The sequence below is a fragment of the Ascaphus truei genome, chromosome 11 (genome assembly GCF_040206685.1).
Source record: "Ascaphus truei isolate aAscTru1 chromosome 11, aAscTru1.hap1, whole genome shotgun sequence".
NCBI classification, from domain to species: domain Eukaryota; kingdom Metazoa; phylum Chordata; class Amphibia; order Anura; family Ascaphidae; genus Ascaphus; species Ascaphus truei.
The window spans coordinates 35,575,686-35,593,311 of record NC_134493.1 but is presented as its reverse complement, the minus strand read 5'-3'; the positions used below and the strand labels follow the sequence as shown (position 1 = coordinate 35,593,311).

Sequence of the window (17,626 nt, the reverse complement as noted above, 5' to 3'; positions counted from 1 at the left end):
CTTCCATCTTACTTTGTTGTGGTTTTGATGTTTTAATTTCCTAAATCCAACACTGGTCTTGCTATATGTCCGGCCCACCACCATTGTAATGTCTTCCCCCTTTCTGATGGTGCCACACACTTATGTTTGTGTGTGTTTATTTCCTTTTTCATTTACAGGAATAGGCTTTAGTGAGCTCATTGTGCACAGCCTCGGGCAGGGATTTCAGCCTCTCTTGGCCTTCAACCTCCTTTTGGTTAAACCAACCCTCCTTTGCTTCCACCCTCATCTCTCTCCCTCTTTCCCCCTCTCTTCCCCTCTTGCACTCTCTCCCTCTATCTCCCCACCTTACACTCCTTACCACCCTACTCCCTCTACTCTCTCCCCTTCCCCTCTCTCTTCCCTGCCTTACTCTCCCCCTCTCTCTTGTCCTCCCCTTACACTCTCTCACCTTTCCCTCCCCCCTACACTCTCTCCCCCCATCTACACACACAAACACACACACACACACACACACACACACACACACACACACACACACACACACACACACACACACACACACACTACAGCCCTCCATATATACACACACACACTAGACTACAGCCCTCCATATATACACACACACACTAGACTATAGCCCTCCATATATACACACACACACCTTGATGAGTCCTCCCGTGCTGCACCGGTTTGCAGCTTCCTCCTCTGATCGGGCAGAAGTTGGACCAGATGTCCGGTGGAGGGAGGTGATTGCACAGGCCACAGGGGAGGCTTTGCCACTGCCGGGGCTTGTGACGGATGGAGACATCAACCCCCCCACTCCCCCACCCCCCTCCCCCCACCACATCGGCAACGGAACCCTTGTTGAAAATCGCTGGGAAAGGTCCTCTGAGCGTGATCGAAACGTTTGTAAAAATCTGATACATTAGGCCGCGATTATAGTAACGGCATGAGCTCGCTTGTGTGAAACATGCACTGAGGCTGGCGCTGTGGTGGACGTGTCACCAGGCTGGTTCGCCCTCATTGGCTGAACCGCTCACGTGACGCGGCTGTCGCGCGAAAAAAAAACAAATGAATTTATATTTTCAAAAGTCGCAGTCGCTCTGCAGCGCTCGTTCGCACTATGTACAGCCTCATTAAGGAACACACATTTGTACTCTCGGCGCGCACCCGCGGCCACTATAATAGCGGCCTTAGACTGAGTGCTGCTCTTCTTTTTCTGCTACAATTCACAAACATGGTTACCATTTGCCATGCACTGGTAGACAGCCGGACAGGTGTGCAGAGAATCCTTCCTGCATTGGAGAGATACAACCCACAGGAGGCCAGGGGTTTTATCATGTCATCTCCACTAGAAACGGAATGTTTCCTCGGATACAAAAGTGTGCGCCACTAATTGGACATCCCAATTAATTAACACCTCTCCTGAGATTCTTCTGAGAATTAAAAGCCTTCGGAGGAGAACTTCTGTAATTAAATGACTAGAGCACTATTGAAGATTTTTTATATAGAAGATTCTGCGATGTGTACGTGGGAATTGTTGAAGGTTTTGCGTGCAAGTAATCACAAGGTGTTTCGCTGCTGTAATTTAGAGGGCTCCATGTATCAAAGGCAAGATGTGGCCACAAAGTCGTTATCTTGTCTAAACTCGCGCTGAAATATACCTGCGCCCGGCCACGTCTATGTATTAATCGTACTTGGGCCATTTTTGGGTGTGTGCGCGGACAACGAGATGAGGGATTTATGGAGAAAGTGGGAGGAGTCACATTTGCATATCGGCGCAGGACTATGGATTAAGAAATGTGCGACTTTTTGCGTTACTGTTTTCTGCGCCACCTTAAAGGTGGCGTAATTATTTGTTTTAGTGCAGCATATTTATGATGTGCATTTCTTCTGTTTTAGAACTTAGCGCATGTCTCATTTCAGATGGAAAACCATCCAGTATTGTTTTGTTTTTACGTGCCTGCGTCCTCGCTCATATAGAGCTCACCGTGTGTTATGTCATGCTCTGTTTTTGGGGGGGCTGGTAGTGCCAAACATCAACTGAATCTTCGGGGCACCAAGGATAGGCAACCTAGTGCGTGCGTGCGTGCGATTGCGTTATAAGTGGATCCGCGCTGTAGCGGATCGCACTATAATGGGGTTGAGCTGTATATATATTTTATACTTTATTTAAAAATCAGATCTAAAGAGCCCGCCTCACGTAAGGTACACGGAGTGAATTGAAGGCAATACTATAAGGTCAGAAGGCAATTGTGCAGTCTACTATCACGCAATAGTACGGGGTAAGAGGCACTATATAATACCCCTCTTATACCCCCACAGGGGTTTGTCCAATCTAGCATTGGACTACCTATGATGACTGAATTCCAGTACATCATATCCATATATGCGCAGTAGGACACAGAGCTGTGACCTGGGTGTAGTCAGTGTTTCAAATTCCGGGAAAGAGACGATGAAGAAATAAAGTGGTGGAGGAAGCACACAGGAGGCTTTTCCATTTTTAAATTGTACAGGAAACGAGGAAGAACAGAACCGTGTGGCGTTCCAGTACCACAGGAACATCTACTACAGAACCTGCCCAGACCTCCCCCCACACACGGAGCTCCTGGTCTGGTATGGAGATGAATATGGGAAAGAGCTTGGTACAAGGGGCTACGCTGTGGAAAAGTAACGAGCCAGCGCAAGGTTGGATGATCTGTGGTGTGTTTGTCAATGGAGGATTTCGGGACAGATTACTGGAAATACATCACGTGGGGTCTGGTGTAAGAAAAAGCCTTTGAAGCAAGCACAGATTCTATCCACCGAACTTTCACGTCTGCTATCTTGTAAGTAGGCTTTTTTCTGGGATACGGGATTTTAACATATCGTTGTGGTACTGCGCAATGGCTGTGTGTTCTCTTCATCATCTTTAGGAAAATCAAGGCACCACTGGTATTCGTTGTGGGACTGTGATCCATTGTGAGAGACTGATACACAAACCGTTGGACTTTATTAATTGGTATTTTATTCCATTTCTCACTAGCGCCGGGAATGGCATTTTATTTTTCATATCCACATATGTTCGATCAGAAGTGTTCATCCAACACTCACCCTTTGCTCATAGCTCCGTGCTCCGTGTTGTGTTTTTGTTTTTTATAAGACCCTATATTTTACATTCTTGGTTTGACATGAAACTTTATTTTAATTACTCCACAATCCCCCAGCCAGTGATTGAGCGCCAGGGACCAGGATCCTTTCCTGTGTACAGTACGTTCATGGAATAGCTCTCGGGAGAGAGGAAGTGTGCATTGCTGAGCAACAGCCCATTGCACACCCTGCTCGGACGAGTCCTTAGCTGACTCAGGTGATGTCTGCGTTTGGAGCTCTGGTTTGCTAGTAGTGGGGGAGTGGGTGGGAGGGGGGTTCTTGAGGACTGGAGTTGAGCCCCCCTGGTCTGAAGTACAATGCTTGGCTCTGCCAGGTGCGCGCGTCGCTGTTGCTGGAAAGGAATCCCAGTCTTTGTGTGGAGTGCAGGAGTGCAGCGGCTTTTAATTTCCCAGCTCACATAACTTTAAGACGCAATCCATGCCGGCCTTTTGTTTACATTGTTTAAATCCAGGATCGCGGCAGGGGATCTCCGGAGCTGAACGCCATTAATTTTAGCTCCGGGGACCCCCTACTTACCTCCGTAGTGGGTGCCGGTAGCTTCTCCAGGGTTCACATTATGGCTGCTTTTCAAAGCTCCCGGGCCCTTCGGGCCAATAGGAAGCCGTGATGTAATCCGGTGCAGCTTCCTATTGGCCCATGTGGCCGGGGGCTTCAAACTGCACATACAGACTTCCCAAGGAGGTGCCGGTATGTATCTCTGGAAGCTGGGGGTGTCCGCAGCTGAAATGAATGGAGTTCCGCTCTGGAGACCCCCTGATGCCAACTTGCATTAAAAAATGAAGAAACAAAAACCGCTTGAATTGCCCCTTTAATAGAAGATAGAAGCAGTTCTGTGCACTGTAGATGTGACGCAAGACACAGTCACCAGTGGAAATCTGTTCATTCTCTCTGCCCAATACATTCATCTTGGTTCTGGAGTGTAGGTTTGTAGTGGGCTTTGATACCTTTCAATGGCCAGAATTCACTAAGCATAATTCTGTACTAACGGCCATTTGCGCCAGCGGGATTCACCTTGAATACTCCTCATCAGCTCTTGTTGCATCTCCCACAATGCGTTTTTCATAGATAACATTACAGTGAACGGAGCTTTCTAAACCTAACTGGTCCGCATACTATAATCTCATTTGAAGAAACCTATATAACCGTATGAGTCGTATTATTCCTTCTAGAAATGTGCACAACTGTCAAATGCTTTCGTGAAATTCTATTCATTGTGAAACTTTTCGCCAAACTTCAAAGTCGCAGAATTAGTCTTCGATTTTGAGAGTTTCCCGTGAAATATCACTTGTGCGCGTCTGCGTGCGCCCTATTTATAATCTCGCATCAGGGCTTTTTAAAGCATTTAGCAAATCGGCATATTGAATTAACATGCCATGCTCGGGAGAACCGCTGGCGAACTCTGACTCAGCTGCGTCTTTTTCCGCAACTCAAAAAGGAGCACATTACGGGGGGTTTGCGACCTCTTGCCAAAGTTTTGCACATCTCTTATTCCTTCCACAATCTATGTATATTTCTAAGGCCGAGTCCATACAAGGACAGGCCGTGCTGAGGCGTGCGGACGCTCAGCGCTGAGCCCCTGCATCCTCAATGAGGATGCCTTGAGAGGGGGCTCGCGCGAGCGTCCGCAGCCGTGCGGAGGCTTTGGAGTTTTCAGCCGAGCGCCAAGCTGTTTTTCAGCACGCTGTCGGCTGAAAACCTCCAATGAGAGTGGGGCTGCGTCAACGTCACGGCGCCGTGACGTCGACGTCAGTGCGTCGCGGGCGATTGGCCCAGCGACGTCACTGCCCCGCCTCCCTCAGTCTCCCCCCACCTCCGATCGCGGACGCTGGCTCGCCTGTATGTGCGTGGAATCGCACAGCTTCTGCAGGCGAGCCTCAACGTCCGCGCGGTTCAGCCCGGCTCCCCCCCTCTATGGCCCGGGCCTAAGAGGGGTATGTGACATGGTGAAGTCAACCACTAACAGTTATGCCTGGGAGACATACGTCTGAGTGCTTCATCCAGCACTCAGAGGGTTAACCCAGGAGGAATGGTTGGGTAATCAGAAGGGAGCCAACACACCTGACAACCAGCATGCGATATAAGGAAGTCATTGCTGGTAATCAGGTGGCTGACTCAGAAATTATCATAGACGAGCTGCTATGCAGATGGATTCACAAGTATCTCTCTAAACCACAGTAAGAACTGTTCATATTGTTTTCGGACTGTTTGATATGTTAACGGTTTGGTAATGGATTAGCCAGCCAGCCTGATAGATAGGTTTGCAGTGTTAGTAAGCTCTTCCAATGTGGAGTAGGATTTATTTTGCTATGTTTTGTTTATGCCTTAAAGGGACAGTGTGCCCACATGTTTAGTTATGATGTGGAGAAATAAAGCCACTCAAGATTTGTTTTAACCTGAAACTACACGTATGGACTATTGCCTGACCTCGGCTACAGGCCGTCCTGCCACAGGGTACCTTTTAAACGCCAATCATGTTGCAGCTGCTTGTCCGGGATTCCACCGCACGTAGCATGTCCAAACACAAGCGCTTATGAGAAGAGGACGTCAATTCACTTCTGATCCATTACAGCAACAGTAAACAAAAGCATTTATCATATGCTGAACGAATGAACCCCTTGTAACTGCATCGTTACCATTGCCTATTATAAGAATATGCCGAGGATGAGGATGTCCCTGCGCTGTTATATATTTGCACATCTAGTTCAGTCAGAATATAGGTCAGCTGTTCTTCTACACTGCCAGGCTGCTCTAGTCTAATTTATAGAAGTTTACATGGCGTGGGAGAGCTGTGATATTCGCACAAGTTACACAGCTGCTGGGTTTCACAGGTTAGGTTCTCTTTTATGCTTTAGAATAAGTCTAAATGACACTGCCAGCAAGAAATATTAGCATCTCTAACACAAGTTAAGGCTGCAGCTAGCTGGGTAAATTGACGATTCTCAGAATGTTTTGGAACCGTCAAATTATTTATCACATCTAAACAGCATATACTGTAGTAGTACAGGCATACCCCGCATTAACGTACGCAATGGGACTGGAGCATGTATGTAAAGCGAAAATGTACTTAAAGTGAAGCACTACCTTTTTTCCACTTATCGATGCATGTACTGTACTGCAATCGTTATATACATGCAGAACTGATGTAAATAACGCATTTCTAACAGGCTCTAGTCTATAGTCTCCCCGCTTGCACACAGCTTCGGTACAGGTAGGGAGCCAGTATTGCTGTTCAGGACGTGCAGACAGGCGCATGCGCGAGCTGCCGTTTGCCTATTGGGCGATATGTACTTACTCGCGAGTGTACGTAAAGTGAGTGTCCTTAAACCGGGGTATGCCTGTATAATTATGTTTGTTTTCCTCCAAGTGGCCCAGGAAACGGGTCAGTGTGTTGATGTGTATGTAATTAAGCCGCGTGTAGGACTGCTGTTTTGTCATCTTCCATAATTAACCAACCTAATGTATTCTTCACCAGGTACCTGCCACTTTGGGTATTTCTGGAATGTATCCCATGTTTCCCCCCTGCAGAATTTGTCAGTGTGTGATTATTGTATTATTTACTTGAATCTTGTGGAGGAGGCGAAGGATGGTAATAATCCTGCTGGATTCATATCTTCCGTGCACCCTGACCTGCATGCCCAGGCCAGACAGGCTTTTGTGATGTCATCTGAAATCACTCAGCCCCCAACAGCCTTTTAATCTTCATTCAACCTCCTCCTCAATGGGATTCGAGCCCCCTTTTCCGTGTCACAGATTGGAGGAGTTGGTGTTTTCTTGGTTTTCTGTATAAAAATGAAGCTTCTGCTGCCTTTCTCCCTCAGCGCTGGCATTGCTGTCGGTTTCTATGGCAACGGGGAGACCAGCGATGGAATCCACAGGGTGACATATTCACTGAGACATGTGAACCGCACCATGGCAGGAATCCAAGACCGGGTACGTAACAAGGAAATGGGAGGTGTCACTGCTGGCTGGGATCTTTTTGAACGGAGATAATGAGAATTATTGGGTGGGGAATTAAAAATGGTATATTAGCGTATAGGGATCCAAGTTAAAATGGATAAGAAGCAAAAAGTGACAGTGTGCGCATTTGCATGTAATTACCCACAATCCCTGACAGCATTGTATGCAAAGAGTTAATGGGGAAAGGCAGGTCTGTGTACATTTCTGAGACGTGAATGTGATCATAAGTGGTATTTTTATTTGCTTTACACACGCGCACACACACACACACGCACACATGTGTAGTAGACAGCGACGCACCAGCGGGAGAAGCCGTTGAGAGTCCGCTGCATACTGGAGGGGCGGGTGCAGTAACATTGGCAACATGTGCGTGTGTATCGGAGGGACAAACATGGAAAGATTGCAGGCTCCAGCACAATTGTGTTAAGGGAAAAGTCCCCCCCATATTATTTGTGGCTTTGTGTGTCCGTGTGCATCTGTCGCACGGATACTCACTTGCACTCACCTGCTCACTCGCTTGCACTCACCTGCTCACTCGCTTGCACTCACTGACACACACACTTATTGACACATTCTCTACCTTGCAACATTGTTAAAACACCTCTACCTGCCACAACCACACTATCAGAATTTAGGGCAGGCAAGGGATGAGTCCCGGAGCTCTCCTCTCCCCGCACATCGCTGGTACCCGCTGTCCTCCCCCCACCACCACCCGCACGGCAGAGCTCGGACTCACCTGTCACCACCACCACCGGGAAAAACCCGCCCTATCCTTCATTGCTGTCACGCTAGCAAAGCAGGAATAGGGGGCGCTGTGGCCTGTCGCGGCGGTGACTTACAGGCCAGTCAGCACAGCACACAGCAAAGGCGCCAGAGGCGACGTTTTAGGTTCCCAAAATGTTTCCATCCCTTGTGTGTATATAAATCGAAATAAGCAGGGAAATGTTTTCAGACTATGTAGGTGTCTGTGTGTCTGTGTCTGTGATTCTTCAAGCACTCTAGATGCAAGTAACAAATACAAGATGCTTCCAATTTTTTACCTTTTTTAATAAACTGGTTTTTATAAAGACTTTCTCACTGAACCCAAATGGCACCTGAGGAATACCAAACGTGGGACACAGCAGCTGTATGTTTCAGGTTTTAGTCCGGATACATTTAGCTGTATATTTTAGGTTTTCGTCATTGTATCGATGCTTTCTAGGTCTCCGATACAACAGTGACTCTGAACCAAACAGTGGAGCCAAGTCTGGTAGAGCTGGAAGTAATGTTTACAAAACATACCGATTACCTTCACATTGTCCAGAAACTTCAGGGTCTCCTGTACACGCTAGTCCAGCAAACCTCGGAAATACCGTTCTGGAGGAATTCCAAGGTTTCCCTGGATGACCTGGCAGCCCACGTGGATCTGTATGACTGGTACAGGTGAGCAGTGTTACATATCACACCCCCACCGCGAACACAATTAATGTATAGTCCTAAATGGTATTATACTGGTCAGCATGTGACCCTATTTTTAGGAAGATTTTGGTAGGAACAGGCAGCAGATTTCTTCATCTTCCATTGGCGTTGATTGGGTTGAGGGAACTTTTCCGTGAGACAAGTAGAAAAATTACACGTTTTTCAACCCATTATTAAGGGAACCTGCCACATATAGGTTGGGTTTGCCAGTGTGAGTGGAACATTTCACTGCACATATTTCATACAATGTTAAGAAAGATGTTGTGGCTAACAAAACACAGAGCTACAAATCGAGGCAGTTTTAACTTCTTCAAACCCCCCGGGAAAGTTGAATGTTTGGTAGGATTCCATAAAACCCTACTTTTAAATCCCAAATCCTCCTAAGTAAGGTGTATAAGAAAATAACCGCCTCTTGTAACATGTTCTGGGCATGTATCCGACGTGTCCCTGAGTTAAACCAGGTGTATTTAATAAAGTACCCGTTCCTCATACTAGCTGTATTAAGAGACGCACCGCTTATTACATTTTAGGCTCTTTTTGCTGAAACCTCCCTGTTTTTCTTGGCTGTGTTTCCTAGCTCAGAATATGTGCCGGAATGTAACGAACGGAGCGTTTTTTCAATGGTCTTTTGGTGAAGGGAATAGTTCTGTTGAGTTTTGACATGATTATAAACTTAAAACTGCACCTAAGAAACCGGCACACGTAGAACATTAAAGCAGCAAAACAGGGAAAATCCTATGTTTTTTTTTTTTTTATTAGATAATACTGTTGATGATTTTTTTTTTAACATACAGATCTCTCTTTGATTTCTATAGCAAACATTTAGAAAGTCATATCCGCTTCCTCCCATTAAACAGGCTGACGCACACCTTTCTTAGCTCTGCCCTTTGGCAACAAAGTATTACAAACAGATCTGTTGCTGTGTTCTGGAAGCTGTAACAATAATGTGTTACACTTCGTAATATAATGTGACATATCATATTTCACAAACTGCAGCACAACGTTAGAAGGCGGCCATTTCATTAGGCACGCAATCCGGGTTTAGAACAGGATTACCACACGATTGCCATTTTATGTAAGAATGTCGAATTATACTACATTCATATGCTTTACATGTAAAAATAAGAAAGAAAGAGAGGGGGGGGATATAGTATTGCTGCATTAAGAGCAAGTACTTTTGCATGAGCTTCTGTGCTCGTTATTAGGAGTGTACCTTTTTAAAGGTGTGATTTTGCAAATCTAGGCCCAAAAACATAACTGTAAAACGCTTATTACATTTCACACAATGTATCAATACTAGAAGGGTAGGTATGTTGCAGGCTGTGATACCAGTTAATGGATCAACACAGGAGCTCTGTATAAATTAGAGTGGAACGAGCATTTGAACCCTCACTAGGTGACTTCTTCCTCCGTCCAACCTGCAACAAATCTACACAGAATATGTAGAATAGGCATTTTTTTTGGTGGGGGTGGGTGGGACGCTTTCGCAGTTGCTGATGGTTGTATTTGTCATAGTAAATCATGAATGCAGCATGTCCATCTTTCACCATGGTACCAGAAGGGTCTGCAGCCACAAACATTAGGAGGATGATCTCCCCGGACACACACTGTCAATAAACAAGTATGGTCAATTACCGAGTGACATGTTGAAAATGGTAGAGAACCAGTAATAGCTTTCTGTTATATTCCATGAATCGGCTATAACTGGGGCTTTCCACTGATTCCCATCACCAGGTTGTTCTTCCGTATTCTGTGCATTATGCATGCTGTATTTAGTGGTATTTATTTATATTTCTCATTTGATCTTTCTGCACCCTTAACCACAAAGCACGGAGGGGGGAAAAAGGCAGGTGAAAGTAGCAAAATATGCAGATTAAAAACGTATTTAAAAATATATATATATAGTGGATAACTTTTTGGACACATGTATAAGACCTTTATCCGCAAGATTAATTTGAGTTACTGTTGTTTTTGCCTAGGATTGAATTCTTAAGTGCTGCTTGTCACTGCAAAACGAATATTGGGCTGATATTAAAGCCCTATGTCTTCTTGTCTGTAGGTGGTTGGGGTACCTGGGTCTGCTTCTTTTCCATGTCCTTATCTGCTTGTTGGTTCTGTTTGGGCTGATCCGGAACTCCAAGGCCATTCTGGGAGGGTAAGTAAAACTATTAGATTAGCAGTTTCTGTTCTTACAAACTCGGGGGCGGGCTGGTCGGGGCACCAACCAAAAAGGGAGCACTGCACGCTCCGACCACAATGCCATCTTTAAAACGTCGGCGTCCTGGGCAGCCTCGTCAATGTCGAAGGATATTTTAAGATGGCGCCGGAGTGGCAGGCGAGCGTGGGACTCGGAGCGGTAAGAGACATTGACGAGGGCACTCAGCCACGCGGGGATGTTGATGGAGCAGGGGATGGGCGCGCAGGACCTGTCCCGCATCGCCAATATCCCACGTGGCTGAACGCCCTTGTCAATGTCCCTTGCTGCTGCCACCGCCACTCCGAGTCCTGCGCCTGCAGCTCGGATGCGCCATATTTAAATGTCCCTCGACATTGACGAGCCTGCACAGGACTCGGACACTTGAAGATGGCGTCTAGGTTGGAACGCGCTCTTTACCGCCTCTTATTTCAGCGTTGCGTGGTGGCGCGTTTCCATGACAACGGGATGTCATGTGGCATCATGTTGTAATAGAGATGGGGGGGGGGGAAAACAAGCGCAAAGAATACTGTGAGCTAAAAGGATACTTGTAGTTCCAATGTAGACAATAAATATAAATTCCCTTGATGGGTGCCGCACCGGGTAGCACGTGGGTTCGTTCTAAACCACATGAATAGTAGAAGGGGAGGATTTCAATGCGCACAGTCTCATCAAAATGGGAAATATATGAAAAAGAAGAAAGAAAAAAAATAACACACTAGTGTGATATTGTATATAACAATGTTAGCAAAGAAAGTGTTGCACTCACATTTCGTGAAATCTAACGGGCATTTCGGTTGCTAAGTTTAACCACACTGATGTTGCAGACTCTCCGTTATCAGGACACCTCCGATGATATACACCGTCTCCAGCAGCAGGACTCGCAGTGTCGCGCAGGCTCACCGTACGCAGGATATTCTCAATAGAACAGATGAAACACAAATAGTGTGATACTGTATATATAAGTATAAGATGAATGCTAAACGACATATACACTCACATTTTGTGTTATACACATTGGCTTTTGGTTGTTAAAAGTGACCAACTTCAGAGGGTGGTTCTGGAGTCACAGGATACCTCCAGTAAAAAAGGGAAAAGGACGCAGGAAAAGGACTAAATCTTTGTGAGATAAAAACAAAAGCAGAGCTGCTCCCAGACTACCAGAAAAATCTGCACTGAATCAGCTGAATCCCCACTCTCAATGCACCCCAGGGATGGCCATACACCAGGGAATATCACATGGAGGGGGTACAGAGCTCCAGACAGCTCCCGGGGTCTAGTGCAGTCCTTGCAAGTGAGAAATAAAAGTCCCAACGCGTTTCGTCTAATCAGACTTCTTCCAGGGGTTTTCACGTTGTAATAGCAACGCATCGCCATGTGGCATCGCGCCGTGAATTCACGCTGTGACGCTGCAGGAGGAAGGGTGTCAACATTTTCGGAAGTGTCTCGGTCCAGCACTGTACAAACTGTAAGATCAATAACATGACGTGATTACTTTGCAGTAACAGTGCTGGGGTGGGAGTTACGCAGCAGAGACTTATCCTCTCCAAGTCATTTCATAAGGATTCATCCTCGGCTCTGGGTTGTAATTCTACAAACGTATTTCCAAAGCTTTTTAGAGCTGCAGTCCTCCCAGAAGCCTATATGAGTTTCACTCCTATAATGTACCAGGTTTATTTTTTTTTTGTAGGTTAAAAATCATGATTCCTAGCTTCTGAGGTCACCGTGGTAACATGTAGACTGCTGGGCTCTGGGGTGAGCTGCATTTTAACCTCCCGGCCACTTAGTGTTTCAAACGTTTGCATCCCCTGGGCAGAGCGTCAGATTTTACAAATCAAAACGAGATTGCGGAGATATCTTACAACGGCTGCTTTAAAAAGAAAACGGGAGGAAAAAATACTTCTATAATTACCCAATTACATATGGACAAGTCACTTTGTCATGGCTGCCCCGTCTTTAGCACAAGTGCCCCTGCTCCCTGTGCCCAGGTCGGCTGGGATTATTGTGGGACTCGATGCAGGGTATGTGGTGCGGGGGCCTCTTACCTCACCATCTCCTGCAGTGTCCCTCATCAGGGCGCCGCGGCATCAAAAGGCGGCGCACTGCCGTGACAGCGTGACCTCATGCGGTGTCATGGCAACACAGCGCTGCCATGGAGTCCTGTAGTCATTGCAACGTGACGGCGCATGACGCGCACAAGCGGCCACACCGTACATTGATCCATATTCAAAGTGACAAAGAAGATGATGCTCTTCTGGAGGCTTGTGTGGGTTTCACTTAGGTGGTACTCATTAGCTTAGGGACCCATGGTTCTGTGCTGAATAAGAGATCCGAACTACATTTCCCAATCGCCTAACCCAGGGTTTCTCAACTCCAGTTCTCAAGAATCCCCCTCCCCCTAACATGTCAGGTTTTCAGGATATCCCTGCTTCATCACAGGTGGCTCAATCAGTGGCTGAGTTGAAGACTGAGCCACTGATTGAGCCACCTGTGCTGAAGCAGGGATATCCTGAAAAACCTGACCTTTTGGGGGGTCTTGAGCACTGGAGTTGATAACCCCTGATCTAACCGGTATGATTTGTCCGCAAGTTGCACACATTGCGCACAAATGTAACTATCAGAAATAAAAAAACTTGGACTTGACACAGTCACCATGGCAACACAAGCCACATTCATAGCAACACAAGCCACATTCATGGCAACACAAGCCACATTCATGGCAACACAAGCCACATTCATAGCAACACAAGCCACATTCATGGCAACACAAGCCACATTCATGGCAACACAAGCCAGCTGGATTGCTGTTTCAAGACAGCCAATTATAATTTTTCTTGTGTTTTATTAGGGTTTTGAAACGTGGATCTGTGGTTCTTGTAAGAGCATTTTTAATCAACGTGCTTTATCCGAGACGTAATCGATAAATGATGCCGCAAATGTCTCTGCCACTGTCCCCAAGGACTCCCAATCACTAAGTGAAACGGGACGCCTCGGGTCAGTGGGGAATGTTTATGTACTTCGGTGTATGGTTTTTGCTTCCAAGTCTTTTACTTTTCAAGCACTACAGGAAACCTGATGTTGGCTCGAACACTGCAAATCGCATCCCCATGCAGCGCTGACGTGCCCTGCTTAAGTTTTAGTGCTGTACCTGCTCTTTCACCCCCAACCCTCTCCGATGAGCTAAACGTTCTTCCCTTGTACGGAAGGAATATCATTATTCCAGGGGAAAATTCAACTCTTGGCAGGTTTAAGATGAGACACATTGTAACAAGAAATCATCATCGTTGGACAAAGATGGTACTCGACTGGATTCCAAGAGAGATTAAAAGACCAAGACGACGACCAAAAGTAAGACGGGAGGATGAAATCAGAAAATGTGTTAGAGCAACGTGGAGAAGAGAGGCGCAAACCACAGTACCTGGGAGATGATTGGGGAGGCTGCATCCAGCAGTGGGACAACAAGGGCTGAAGATGATATATGCACACACACACACCATTCAGGACCAGAGCTGTTTGCAATGCTTGGTGGGTTAAACCTGCCTTTCGTGTGTGTGTGTGTGTGTGTGTGTGTGTGTGTGTGTGTGTGTGTGTGTGTGTGTGTGTGTGTGTGTGTGTGTGTGTGTGTGTGTGTGTGTGTGTGTGTGTGTGTGTGTGTACTGAAATACTACACATCGAAGATTAGACATTGGCAGCCGAAGAGAACCATTTTGCCCAACTAGTCCGCAACTCTCGTCACTCACACAACTAGGGCACTACAATAAAGGTCTCTCACACAACTAGGACACAACAATAACTGTGTCTCACACAACTAGGACACTACAATAACTCTCTCACACACAACTAGGACACTACAACAACTGAGAAGAAGAGGAGCGCTCACAATTCCGGAAGTTCTGCCTTGGGTTCCCGTCCTTCCAGCAAACATTTGGGAAAATACTGCAGTAAAAGAGATGAACCTCCCCCCCACCCCCCTCAACGTTTCGGTCCCATATTCTGGAAAAGGGCCGCAACGTTGATCTGTGTTAAAGAAACACATATATTTCTTTATAAGACCATCGGCGAACGGTTCATCTCTTTTACTACACTTTGGTATATTACTAGGAATAGCATGTCCAACATTTTACCCTTTGTTGACAATATCCTATTTAATTTGTTTAATATGAAATACCTGCTTTCCACATCAGCATTGGTTGGTTAAACCTTTAAAGATGGCTCCCGTTACACTCTGCCATGTACTGTAGTGTTTCAAACTTTCAATATTCTCTCCATTATTTCCCCCCCATGGTTGCATATGTACGTGTCACCATATAAGGATACTATAAGCATTATTACCAACGTGAATGTAACCTATGATTGCTCTGGTAACATTATCCTGCTGTTTCTATGATGTGTTTAAAGTGAGATTGTCTTACTCAAACTGTTTATTGCTTGATATCTGCCATCTCCCTACAGCAGGATTTCCCTGTGGTCCTAACGTTACCTGTTTATCTGCCCTGAAGATTTGGGTTTTCTCTTAGCTTTGAGCTCAAAGCTCTTGAAAGTGTCTAATCCTCATTATTAATTCAGTGGCTACATAGCTGTACTTTGAAGCTCCTTCGCTGTTTTGTTTTATCTATCTGTACTTATGCTATCTGCGTAGTTGGCTTCTGCTTGCAGGTTGCGTGAGGGTAAAGGATGAGTCAGAAGTCTTTCCTTTCCCACGAAAACAAATGTAAGAAATTGTGCTCCCACAACTTCAGATCTTCAACGAGGGTCAACTCCTGTTTAATGGCGTAGAACAAATGGAATCCATACCGAGCAGGCACCGGTGTTCTGCTGGTTGTGCTGTGCGTTTCTCTTGGCAACTCAAATCGCTGTTGAAACTGGCATTGCTTCTCTAACCAGTTTGTGGCATGAACGATAGCTGGAGGTTTAATTGGTTATTGAATGATTCAAAGTACAGCTATAGTGACCCTGCTTTGGTAGCAGAATGTATGAGACCGGAGCGGATGGATGACATTTGTGGGGTAATGCGGGTGGATATGGTTACATTCTAGCGCAGACCTCGAAAACAAATAATTTGGAGGTTCTAGGTCGTCTGATCTACAGCAATATATATCAATCAATATGTATCAATCAATATACGGTATATCATAGGCCGTGAATGGCAAAGACATTCCAAAGGCAGTGACATTTTCTCTCTCACGCTTGTTTCGGTTGGTTACTCTCTCCCCACTTGAAAGAGAATTGTAACCCCCCCTAATATACAGGCCGAAAGTATGTGAAAATCAAATTGGGATTTCAACTTTCAGAAGTCTCATGTCCATGACTTAACCCCTTGAGTACTGCTAGGGAAAATAGCTGTAAAAGAGTGTAAGCTCCTAGGGGAAGGGACTTCCTTCCTATTGTCGGTTTGTTTTAACACATACGTACTCTTCTTGCCGCACAATGTTATTTCTCTCCCTCCCACGTTGTACTGCGCTGCGGAATCTGTTGGCGCCATACAAATGAAAGATTATAATAATGGCAAATGCATACTATTCTCCCCCAATTGGTTATATTCAGCAACTTCATTTTAGTGGTCCGTGTTGCACACTTTGTGCCTCCGTATGGATATTACAGGTTTTGCTTCTGTTTTGATAACATGCATTTGTAGTAAGTCTGGGGGACGTGACATTTTCTGGGGGAGATGGGGGGGGGGGGGGGGGGGGGGCATGCACTTGCAGAGGCCACGCGCCGCGCTCTTCCGTACAACATGTAAATGAAATGCCGGGGGAGCGTGCGAGTTCTGTGCAACTCCCTCTGACCTGCTCTCAGCCGGCTTCCCAGGGTAACGCGACGTCACATGACGCCAGAGAGAAGGTACGGGGGGGAGAGCAGGCAGGGGGGCGCAAAGGAAAAAGTTTGCGCAGCGCTGCAGTAAGGTGCACCACGCCCGTGATGTGTCATGCTGTGTGTTATATTATTGTACAAGTTACAACATGGCGAAGTCTATCGTTTTCTCCCTGCGATGTTGACTTTAGCGCTCGCCTCTCTCTCGTCTTTGTACAGCGTGTGTTTCCTCGGCGTACTCGCTCTCATCATAAGCTGGTCATCCATGGGTCTGGAGCTTGCAGTTGCTGTGGTAAGTGTTGACAATTATGCTTGAAGCAACTGGTCAAGTCGCTGCCTGCGTTGTGCAGGCCATTAGATTGTAAGCTCTTAAACCCAACGGTTTTCAGTGGCGCGCTTTTATTCTAACGGCTGGAACGCTGCATACCCTAGCATTGCTTTCTATTATAAGGCAAACAGATTATCCCATACTGGGCACCTTTACCTAATGTGCCGAATTTTCTAAGTCACTTCTGTGTGTTCCCAAAGGGCTCGAGTGACTTCTGTGTGAATCCTGACACCTTCGTCTCCGCAGTGGTAAAGGACAGAGATGTGCTGAGCGCAGGTAACTGTTCCCACTGATTCCTACAACAGCTACGTTTTGACTTGACACAATGGAAACCAATATATCTCCCCCACTCCTTTTAACTCACTCCTAATATAAGTGGTTTAACGAGACAGACCGCTCCTGTATACGATTGTATGTATGTATGTATGTATGTATACAGGTGTTGGGTGAGTGCTGAAGTGCCTGGTCCAGTTCTGATATAGGTTGATCAAAAAGGTAAAGCTGTGCGTCATACAATATTTTTTCTTTGGACTATGTATGTACGATTTGAGGAAGCTTCTTGTCTGCTGAACCTATTTAAATTACCATAACATTATACGGCCAGTCCCATGCAGCAGGAAAACGTATGCGTGTATCCCCTTTTTCTCTACTAATGTTTATCTGTTTTGACTAAAGATGGTATGATTAGATATTATACAAACAATGGACAAAAATAACAAGTCCTCTCCGGCTTTGGGGGCTGACCG

At 46.0% G+C, this 17,626-nt stretch overlaps 1 protein-coding gene across 2 annotated transcripts in view; it reads left to right on the top strand.

Moving 5' to 3' along the window:
- TTYH3 (tweety family member 3) overlaps positions 1–17,626 on the top strand; it is a 129,220-nt gene that overhangs the window by 59,396 nt on the left and 52,198 nt on the right. For both annotated transcript variants that reach the window (XM_075565615.1, XM_075565616.1), the window contains exons 3-7: positions 6,951–7,062; positions 8,291–8,511; positions 10,607–10,702; positions 16,772–16,844; positions 17,081–17,156. In XM_075565615.1, coding sequence (XP_075421730.1) covers positions 6,951–7,062; positions 8,291–8,511; positions 10,607–10,702; positions 16,772–16,844; positions 17,081–17,156 — 578 coding nt within the window. The remainder of the gene's footprint in view (positions 1–6,950; positions 7,063–8,290; positions 8,512–10,606; positions 10,703–16,771; positions 16,845–17,080; positions 17,157–17,626) is intronic.